Genomic DNA, 11,334 nt, shown 5'->3' on the forward strand with positions numbered 1-11,334 from the left:
GTTTGTCTTTGGCTTTTCTTTTTCAGCTGGAGCCACTATATCTGTCATGGTTGAAATCTTCAGTCAGACATACAGACCATCAGCCTTTCTGATAGTTGGCTGCATCAACTGGATGGGACTGTTTGTACTTGGGATGATTTTTCCAGTGATTGTTGTAAGTGACTCTACCTGAATCCCTCCTTCCAGGCTAATCCATTTCTGAATGCTGACAGGGAGCAAAATAATGGCAATAAATTGCAATGACATGCAAAGCTTAGAGGTCTGTCCAAATACCAAACCTGCTCAGGAATTCCCAGGCCTGTCAGAGGAGCAGCAATTGGACTCAGGTCAAACATGGCCAGTGGAAACTCCTGGTTTGACACATGCCCTGGATGGTGTATGGAGCACACCTTTGAATTTTGACTTACAAGACACATCTAAGACACGAATAGAAATTAGATTCTTATTTTCCTTACACTGTCTCACATTTCTGCCTGCAGGATAACCTTGGACCCTTCTGCTTCCTCATATTTTTTGGAATCCTTGCTTTATCAGCAATTTTCATCTACCTGTATCTGCCTGAGACCAAGGGGAAGTCAATCATGGAAATAAAAGCAGAGTTCAACAAGCTCAACTTTGGGAAAAAAGAAACCTCAGTCACTGAAAATAACTTTCCTAAGGAACAGTTGTCTTGCACCAAGCTCTGAATATTCAGAGGAGAAACTTGCATCTCTTAGGAAAGACAGGAAACAAGGTTGCAATGGAACTAAAAAGGAATCATTAAAAACTGACTGCAAGCTCTTCTGTCTCATTTCTTTTTTCTTTCTCTTTTTCTTCTTTTCATGTCAATATGAAACTTATTATGCTACAGTTTTATTTCTGAATGATATTTAAGCATTTTCACAGGAAATTTCATCACCCAGTTTCAAGATCTACTGGACATAAAGAGTTTTTTTCCCATTAAAGAACCTATTTATGATAGTACACCTTAAGAAGTTTTAAAACATTTTGTTAACAGTCCATAGGGCTCAAATCCTGCTAGAAGAACATGCACACAGACTCTGCTCATAGTCCTGGCCCACAGCACTGGGCCTCAGTTGGTATCCCCTGTTCCCAGGAGTCCTGCCCAATGCCACAGATACCTGAGCAGTTTGTTATTGACCTTTCCTAAATGAGAACTCACTAGCACTGAGTTCCTCAGAACCAGGTAACCGATGGCAAAGAGCTTAGAGAAAAGTATCCGAAAACTGAAAGACCAATTAAAATAATTTAAGATGACAAACAAGGGAATGAAGGATTCAGAAGGCAAGCTGACCATCAGCCACAAGGCTGGGGAAATACAGAAGTCTAAAATATCTGACTAGCAGGCAGGTAGAGGAAAAGCTACAGACACAGTTTAGGGTGCTCTGAGCAGATATGGACTAAAAACAGCAGAATAAACTGGGAAAAAAAGGTTCCAGCATGATAACTGAAAAAAATATTGAAAGTGAAATTGTATTGTGCAACAAACCTGCTGGAGATGTAATGGAATTCTCAGTGGAGAACACCCTAGTAACTCTAGGCAATGAAAAGGACCTGCCAAACTAAGATGTTATTGTATGCAAAAGAAGCAAAATGGTTGCTGTAGAATAAAGTACACTCCCAGGAGCATCCGTGGTGTCTAAGGAACTGAGTTCCAACCTGGTACATCAGCTTCTGGGAATTACATCAGATGTTTTCAGAGAAGAGTTTGTTTTGGAAATGCTTTTTCTTGTTATGTAAGCAAGCTGCGAATAACGAGTGATTATTGCACCCAGCAGTAAAAATAGGTTGTGAAGTTCAGTGGAAATCGTCTCAGTTTTTCCAAGTGACCACCAACAAGTATAGTATGACCTGTGACTAAATGCTTTGGATCATGCCACCTGCATCCAAATCACTGAAGAAAATAATTAATCAATATTACAAACTACAGTTCCTCTCCTTACAGAAAGAGGTGTCACTTGAGTTTGTTTATAATGCTTTGACTTAGAAAACATGCCCTGAAAAGGCTCTTTGTATAAACAGATTTTATTTCTGCTTTTTTTCAGGGCTTTCATTATTTTCAGAATGCTTTGCATACAGGAAACACAATACCCTAACATGGGCTGTAGATGAACACTGACACATAGTGATTCATCTCCTGACTTTCTTTGCTGACTTTTTACAGCAAGGGTGCTTTGGTGAAGGGACTGACTTAAAATCAACACACACCACACAATCATAGAATCATAGAATGGCTTGGGTTGGAAGGGACCTTAAATACCACCCACTTCCAACCTCCCCCTGCCATGGGCAGGGATGGCACCCATCAGACCAGGTTGCTCAGGGCCCAGTCCAGCAGTGACCTTGAACACAATCAACTTTAGAATTTTAAGGTATTTGCTTAAATTACACCTTTGCAGTACAAGCATTTAGTGCAAGCTACAGAAAGCTCTCCCTCTTTTCCACAGCCTGGGGAATGGAGTGAATAGAAAAGTCCTTAACTCAGAAACTACTGAGCATAGACACCTGCCACCTTTCACATGGAGAGATTAAGAAACAATTTATTTTATCCCCATCAGCATTTTCAACCTGCTTTCCTCACACACCTCACTGCAAACACCCTCTACCAAATGCTGTATGATCCCTCTAAACCACTTCTCCCATGTAGAGCCTCATGTAAGGCTCTACCAGGCAGCAATGAGAACTGATTCCAGCTCCCACATACTCTGGATAAAAGATGCTCATGTGAGAAAGCCTGTGGATTTCCTATCTCTCAGGAGTTATGACTGTTATGGGACTATTTGCACAACAAAGGAGCAAGCTGAAAACAATCCTGTTCTGAGCATGTAGAATCCAGTGCTCACCACAGTGGAAAATCAAGACCCTGATTTTAAGGCATCTTTGTCATGACTTAGTCATAGTTCAGGAAAGGTCTGCACAACATGTGCTACTGGAGTTTTTCTGTTATGGCCTATTCCACAGGAAGAGTTCCAGACCTCACAACTGAGTCATCCATCTAAATTTTTTACAATAATTATAAGACTTGCATAAAGAGGGACATTCTAACTTTCCCACTCTCACTCTCTGAAACACTTGCCTTTTCACTGTTTTCATGATCAGGCTGTATCCAAATGTGAAGTGTAACTTTGGATGCTTTGGTTTCCAGAGTGCAAAACCCATGTTCCCTCCTAGGACAGTCCCTTGCCTGCCTGTATTAGCAGTCTGCAGATGGCACATGCAGACACACCTCTCCCAAGGCACCCCCACCCCTCCCAGGGCACCTGAGGGAGGTATCACTGACTCTTTAAAAGCTCTTGAGGTGCTTACTAGCACAGTAGGGTGAGCTGGTTTGCAGGTGAGTTAGAAACAAAGCTGTGAACTAGGTAAGCTGAAAGCAAACCCTCTTGTGACTCACAGATGCCTAAATTCATTGTTAACACAAATATAAGCAAGGATAAAGTTCCAGAATCTTTTACAGGGGAGCTCACCCAACAGTTATCAAAAGCATTGGGCAAACCAGCACAGGTAAGTCCAGATGCTCAAATGTTTTCCTTCCTTAGTCACCTGTGCCTATGCAGTGAGCTATTTCTCAGTAACAGCCTTGATAAACTAATATACCTAATGACTCACCAGTATTTACAGTCTTCTTGCTTGCTGTAACTTAGTTCTGCTGAGGTCTCAAAACACTTCAGTATTTAAGCTAGCTTTGTGTAGGATGGTATTCCATGTAGGTCTCTAGGCAGGTGGAGACACTGGATGTGTGGGTATGTGTGCACAGGTATCTCTGTGAACACCTCTCAAGAATTTGGCTGACTGAAAGCAAACCTCACCCTCAACTTCCTCGCTGAGACCTGCTGAATATGTGCTTGTTATTTGCCACCAAATTGCCTGCAGCCCGGTGGTTAGAAATTAAGTAAAAATGAGTTACTCAGCTTGCTTGGTCATCTAGCAAAACTATCTATGTGGCAAAAATATGTAGCCAAAATACCGGAATAAAAGCTGTCTGCTGGTTTCATTACCAGCTGAAGGGGTTTTACCTGCCAAAATCCATGTCAATATGCTACTGAGGTGTAGTACTGAAATACTGGTGTTAAAGGTCTTACAAGGTTTTATAAGGCTTTTATTTTCTTAATACTGGATGGTCACTAGTCACTGTATCAGTTGCTAACTGAAGATTGTTGATGAACATGACAAACTAGGTGAAAGATTCTTTACAGAGCTGTAAGCTTTGTCAGATGAGCTACACCTCAGCTGCTGTAGCAGCAGTAACTTCAGTGAACTGGCTACGGGCTTTGTGCATGTTCACTAGCAAGTGAACGTTTTCAGAAAACGTTATTTTGCTTCGGGAGTGATGCTTTCAAACTGTAGAAGGAATGAAGTTTTGGTGCCTGAGTCCTTTCTCTGTGTGCTGGGACACCTGAAGGACCTTTGCTCTGAAATAGAACCCAAGTGCTCTGAAGTGGGAGTCACCCCCAAAAGATGGCAACAGAGATATCCGAACACCTCAGCCATCATTTGATAACTACCACATTGGAAGTCCTCTGAGGAGAGAAGAATGAACCCAAAATTCAAAACCTAGTGGGACAACTGAAAATAGGACAAACTCTGGAATGTCTTGAAAATGGTAAGAAGAAAATTGCCAGCAGTTGCCATGGTTTTGTCAAAATCAGTAACACGTTAAACAGACCCTCAGTAGTCTCTTACGCTCAGGTCTAGTCAACAGTTAGAGTAATGACTCAGTGGGCTGGGGTGAGCAGATGACAATAGCTTGTGTGCATGGCAGACAGAGCAAGAATTCAAGAAGATAGTAAGAGATCTTCATCAAGTCAAGAAGCTTTCTTTCAATAGTTGATTAATAAATGAAACTTCAGAAAATACAAAGAATAATTCATTAAAGAGTAAATTTTTGGGGAACTACTATGGGTTACAGGAGAAATAAGAGTTAAGACAATGCTCGGGAGCAGGGGGATTTCACTTCTGTTGTGCACAAGGTAGAAGTAAGTGTCAGCAGGGGTTCTCCATCCACCTCAGGCCTTTCAAGCAAGACATAGGCAGATTAGAGATGTACCAAAGGAAAAACACTTAAGAAATAAGAGACTACAGATCAGCACATATTCTGGCTCTTCTAGGAGAGAAGGATGAAGGGTGAGGCTGTTATGGAAGAGATGGGAACACTGTTCCTCAGTGGCATAAGGCAGGAAGCAAGAGCTTAACCTGCAGTAAGATTTCAGCTGGTCCTTGGTGGAAAATTTGAAAAGCTTCTATGACTTCCAGTCAGATTCTGCACTGAACTTGTGCCATGAATCCCACCAGTGATGGGATGGTTAATGGTACTAACATTTCTTTGACCAATTAGAAACTCTTCATTCCGCACTGATAATTAGAATATTTCTACTTCTTCTTGCATGGCTGTAGACTTTAAAATGCGGTTGGATGTCTCATCACATTGATTTGTATCAAGTTAAAAAGTCAATTGACCTGAAGGAGCTGGTTCTACTGTGTCTCTTCCAGAAAGATTGTCTTATAAATGCCCCCCCCCTTTCTTTAGGGACAGGAATAGAGCTCTTTGCAATCAACCATTCCCATTAAACATGTGGAAAATCAATCTCTGCCAAATTTGACCAAAGTTAGTTATCTAGGGGTATAGTTAGAAGCATGTTTGAGGCTTGTGTAAGCTTTGTTTCTGCAGAAAGGAGGCTTAACTGTAAATGGGAGTGAGATTACGTTTTTTCCCCAACACATGTAGTAATATAATGAAATTCTTATGTAAAACTGATGTGTTCTATCCCTCTTAAAAAAGCCAACATTTTTATCAGTCTAGCAAACAAGTACTTGCTGTTGGGGGGGTGGGGGGGTGTCAGCTGGTGGTTCTTGCATAACAGCTCCTGAATATAAAGCTAGAGGCCAGGGCTGGGATGCAGCTGGAATAGGTTTGTGCAGCTGTGTGGAAGGGATATGTAATGGGACTTAGAAATATACGGGGAATAACAAAGAGATTTTTCTGAAGGGGACATGCAAGCTCTTCGTGACAAAGGAGGCAATAGGAAAGGGACAGTCTCTTAGTTATAACACAGAAAGAAAGAATGGATTAGGGTGGGCTGGAATGCAGAGCTTTCCTCTCACAGGAAACTGTACCATTTGGAAAAAAACTACTGATTTTTTAATCAAATATGTTTTTTTCCTACTAGAAGAACTGTTTCAAATATTTTCAAACTGCTCTAAGGAGAAAATTATGTTGATTAATGCTTCAGCTTAATTTTATTTTTAATAATACCCTGCTTCTGGGGTAGATGTTAAAGCCACACATGTGCCTACATTTGGCATAAAGTCGAGAGCATACAGTGTCCAGCCAGGGCAGAACAGGGCCAAGCAAGTGATACCTCAGCAGGATCTCCTTGGCTTATCCTGTACTGCTGTGGTCTGATGCACCTCACACCCAAACAAGCTGTAAATGATGGCCAAGACTAATTACCCAGACAACTCCTGGTACTCAGGCTAGCTTGTTTTACCAAGAGGGTTAATTGCTGCTGAGTTCCAATGATGCGCTGCTAATAAACGTGGGTAAGAACAGAACAGAAGACAGATGGGTGCCAAAGGAACTGATCCCTAGATTCCCCAGTGTGTGGATCTGACACCGTGTATTAGCAGTAGGGAAAATTGCAGGCTGGTCATTAATATTAACATAGATACTTTCTTCTATTTTTCCTGATATCAAGAACAAAAGTAGGATTAGGCTGTATTTTGTTTAATGAGGGGGATGTTGATTTAGACTTCTGCTGTGTCAGTTCACATTTACCTCAGCAGGGAAGACTGCAACAGGAGCCAGTGAGGTGCAAAATCTCTCTGGAACGTAGCGTGGCAGCAATGCAATTGCACACCCCCCACTCAACCCTGACCTTCCCACACAGACAGGGACAGCCTGGTGGCTTGGAGGAGGTTCTGGAGGTACTGCAGGTCACTGAGCTCCTGGAGTACCTGGACTTTCTACCCAAAATTCAAAGGTGGTAAAGATGTTACTGCAGTGTTCTTCTTCCAACCATGTACCCCAGAGCCCTTCTTTCAGTAGGTAACTGGGCCCTGGGGCTGCAGGCTGCAATTCTCTGTAGTGCATGGTGTTCACTGCAGAGCCAGCAGTGCTTGTCAGGCATTGAGCATTTTGGTGAGTCCCTCCCCTAGAGCAATATCCATGCACACCCCTTGCCTGGTGTGGAATGTTTCAGTAGAGACTGCTTACAGGGTGCACCCCAGCCACCCATCCATTCTCATCCTAGGTTTCACACATGTTTGGGTACAAAAGGAGAGTATTTGCTGCTGACTGGCCAGAGCAGCCACTGAAGCCTGGAGGTGGACAGAGCAGCACACACACTGTTGTTTCCCCTGCAACTGTCCTTACCCAGCCAGAGCAATTACTAGGAACCAAGACTCCCAAGCCTAAATAGTATGTCTTTGTACCAGCCCATGACACAGCAGTGAATGTCTTGGAGTGGAATGTAAGTCCAGACAGTAAGATGTCAACACATGAAAGCCTTGCACGTGAAAATCATGCACCCATTTTAACTGCAGTTTAGGTACATAAATACCTTCCTGGGTTTCCAAAACTTTTCTTAAGATGGCAAAGGAAAATATTCCTTTTTTTCTCCCAACAGTATCTAGCCTTACAGATCTCTCCTGATCAGGTGATGTCCTTCAGTGGCTCCACAGACCACTGTGCTTTCTCTACAGCATTGGCAAGATAGGGGAGCAGAACAACAAGGGCTACTCCAAATTGTTTTGTGACCTGATGAACAAACAGCTGAAAATACCATCTGACAGTGGAGCTCATACAGCAACTTGTCTGAAATGACTTTCCACAGATTGTTAAAACTATTACTCCCAGACTTGTCCTTTGGTGTTCTCCATTAATATGCTATTTGAAGAGGCCAAATGCCAAGTCAATTGAGCAATTCTGCAACTAAAAGGAAGAAAGGAGCATGAGCTGCAATGCTGATGTCCAGAAAGTGTAAAATTTCTTGGTTAAAATGATGTAGGTTCAGGCACTGCATGTGCCCACAGATCTCATGTGCAAAAACCCAGGTACAGGCACAATAACTTGACGTGACATGTACCAACACTTCCCTACTGCCTGTGGGGTACACGCTGAGGTCTATAGCAACAGCTTCCACTTACTTATAAGCCTTTCCAGGCCATTTTCTCAAAGTATGCCAATCTGCTCCAGACTAAATAAAATACAGTGTCTTGAGAGCTCCTTAAAACAAGAAGTAGAAAAACACAAGGAATTCCAGAATGCAAGTAGGCAAGGCATTAAAAGGAACATGGAGAAGGGAGTGCAAGACCTGAGAAGTGTAAAACCCTGGGGGACAGTCTACAGGGTGGCCTTGTGTCCTGTTGCAGGAGCACCCTGGCCAGCCTGCAGCACTCTGCTCCAAGCAGCTAACAGTGTCTGTCTTCCCTTTCAGAGTCTGTGTCAGCTTCTTTGACATCCGTGCTGGCCATGCAGGCTGGAACAACACCTTTGCTTGAGGTGCCCTTGGGTGGTAACAGCTTACTCCTGAACCCTCACTGTGGTTTGAGTACTGCAGTTCTAGTCATGTTAGCAGCAACTGACAAATGCAAAAGGCAATGGTACCTTAGTTGCTGCTACTCACTGCTGGATAACATCTTGTCTGCTGCCTAAATCAAAGTAAAAATCCAGCAGAATCCTTATGAGTGAGACTGCCTTGTTACTCTTTGGCCCTGTGGTTGAGATGGAAGGTGCCTTCTCAAAATACTTTTAATGGGATCTTTTCTTTTTAAAACAGTTTAGTTGTGTATGAAGATGAACACTCCATTCGGATATGCCTTTGTCTTGTTCATGCTCAAGAGCTTGACCTGATTTATAGAGAACTATCTTGACCTGATTTCAAGATACATTTAAGACAACAGATGTGGCTAGCTATATGGCATATGGACCTCCCTCCAAAAGGAGGAAAGACATGATTGCCTTTTATTTAAAAGGGATGGATTGCAGTCCAGGTCCTCCTTAGGTCTAAACCTACATGGATATCTAGCTAAGTAGCAGAAAAAATTGCGTTGTGAGTCTCCCAGGGCTCAACACAGGCAGAGGGAGTGAGTGGAAAAAACCACTGTTCACTGTTCTGCCCTCCCCTTTTCATCCATTGAGCAATTTGTAGTGACAGTGAAGATTAGAGCACAGCTCAGAATCAGGCAGAGGCACAGCAAGCCATTCCCAGAGGCTGAAGTGGTGAATTAATTATGAAAGGAAGATTTGCATATAAATATTTATTATTCAAGCTCTTGGTCAGATAAGATCATTTGCTTACAAAGTAAAATAAAAGACTGAGTAGAGATATGTTTCCTGAAATTCTACAGTTAGGTGTATTGTGGCTTTTTTTTCTGGAAGAGCAAACCCTATTTCACCCCTGTTCAGAGCTTTATTGTGAACATCCCATTCTGTCCCTATCACAGCTTTGCTCTGCAGCCACAGGCTTTCAATACAAGCCTGCACCTCAACCTTCAAAAATGCTTTGTTGAGATAACAAATGAAAGCTGCTTTGGTGGTGAATCAAAGCAGTACAGCCAGTAAAGCAATGTTCTACTTGGCATCTAAGTACAGTGTTTCTTATTAAATATTGTTCACTCCACTTAAGCCATGTGGAGATGTCCATTGAGGAAGGAAGACATAACATGAGGTAGATATTCTTTTGGCAGTATGGCCCCTTAAACACCACAGGATCTTCCTTCCCCATAAATCAACCTGCCTTTTTCATAGAGCCACTGGCTCAAAGAATGCTGCCTCTGCCTGCTCTTGGCGCCACAGCACCAGCACTCCCTGATGTTCTCCTGGCTCCTCCTTCCTGCCCCGGTTGCTCTGTGCTTAGGTTTGGGCTGTGGTGCAGTTGGGTATGTACAACTGCAACCCATGGATGCCCCAGCCCTGCCCTTTGCAGTCAGCCTTTGGGGAAGGATTCAGCCTGCCCCACATAGCTCTCGAGGCCTTTCTCTGATGGATGCTTTCAGAGCTATTCTCAGAGCATCCAGTCCCTGGAATGGGTGCTCGTAAGGCACCTCATAGCACAAGTACAAAGAAGACCATCTTTACTTGCTAAAAATCCTTATACTCTCTAATGGGGAATGTAGAAGCTGCCTTTGCCTCTGCCTCTGGCACATCATTAAAATGCTCTTTGGCATATTTCTGTCAAACATTTTATCTTTCCATTTTTTGCTCTCAGACACATTTCTCCATTGCTCTTATTTTAATCACAGGCAATTGGGCTTAAAAACAGATGCTGTGCATCCAGAAATGTATTATGAATGTAGGTGTGTGGAGCAATCATTTGAGGGAGGAGTGTGCACAAGTACACTGCTATTTGGTTAACTGCTAAAAATGCATCTTTAGAAGCTATGAAAATGTATGCACGGCTTCTTCCTTAGGGAGGAGAAGGAGAACGAAGTTGCAGATGTTTCTCCGTCGTGTGGCAGCATGGCCAAGAGCTGCCACTTCAGGCCTGGCAGGCCACAGAGCTTAGCAGCAGTGGTGACATGGCTCTCAAGTTTTTTTCCCCCCTCACCTCCATGCAACAAATCTGGGAGCAGGAAGGTGGGAGGGATAAGTGGCACTCTGCAATGTCAGGGAGCTAAGGATATCAAAAGAAGGAAACTTTCTCGGGTTTTAATCTCTGTTCTCAAACACTAAAAGGAAGTGCTCCAGTTCTAAGCAATAATGCTGTGTCCCTGTGTCACTCCAAAGTATTCCCATGTAATACCATTCCTCACTCAGAACTATGCGTGTTCACATGTGTAACATGTATGTACAGTCAAGCATCCTGGCAGCAGCAGTGGTGGGACTGTCAAAGATGAACACGGGCTTGATTCCTGTGTGTAACACGTTATGCGGAGAGGGCTCTGGGCCTGATCCTCCCTGCCTTCCCGTGAGTCTCGCCGCGCAGCAGAGGGGCAGGGAAGGGAAGGGGCAGGGCGGGCAGCCGTGCCCGGGCAGCCTACGTGCATCGCATCACAGCGCACGGCTCGGCTGCCTCTCGCCTCCGAGCAGACACGCACCTCTTCGCTCCCGACCAAAAAAATACCACTTCTGCCTTTTTCTAGCAGAAAGTTATGATGTGAAAATGGGGGTACTGAGGAGTAATAGATAATTTTTAATTTGACTGAGAACTGTTAGAGAATAATTGATACGCCAGCAAGGGAGGCGTTTCTGCTTACATGGAGTTCAAGTTGTGCACACAGTTAGGAAGAAACATATGAACATGCCTTTATCTTGCAAAAGAAAAAAAATTCCTGAGCCACAGCAGGTACGCGTTCTGCAAGTGCCAAGCTAGGGCCTCTCCCCAAGCGTGGCCC

At 43.4% G+C, this 11,334-nt stretch overlaps 2 protein-coding genes across 2 annotated transcripts in view; both read left to right on the forward strand.

Annotated features, from left to right (window-relative positions):
* Positions 1-686, forward strand: part of LOC103809834 (solute carrier family 2, facilitated glucose transporter member 11-like) — an 8,344-nt gene extending 7,658 nt beyond the window's left edge. Inside the window, exons 11-12 of the mRNA XM_009082702.1 lie at positions 27-154; positions 480-686. Coding sequence (XP_009080950.1) covers positions 27-154; positions 480-686 — 335 coding nt within the window. The remainder of the gene's footprint in view (positions 1-26; positions 155-479) is intronic.
* Positions 687-3,396: 2,710 nt separating this feature from the next.
* Positions 3,397-8,499, forward strand: LOC103809837 (macrophage migration inhibitory factor-like). Its single transcript, XM_009082706.1, is given in 4 exon segments — positions 3,397-3,504; positions 7,626-7,689; positions 7,692-7,804; positions 8,371-8,499. Coding segments are annotated over 4 exon segments (414 nt in total).
* The last annotated feature ends 2,835 nt before the right edge of the window (positions 8,500-11,334 follow it).

Source organism: Acanthisitta chloris, unplaced genomic scaffold (genome assembly GCF_000695815.1).
Source record: "Acanthisitta chloris isolate BGI_N310 unplaced genomic scaffold, ASM69581v1 scaffold24559, whole genome shotgun sequence".
In the NCBI taxonomy this organism is placed as follows: Eukaryota; Metazoa; Chordata; class Aves; order Passeriformes; family Acanthisittidae; genus Acanthisitta; species Acanthisitta chloris.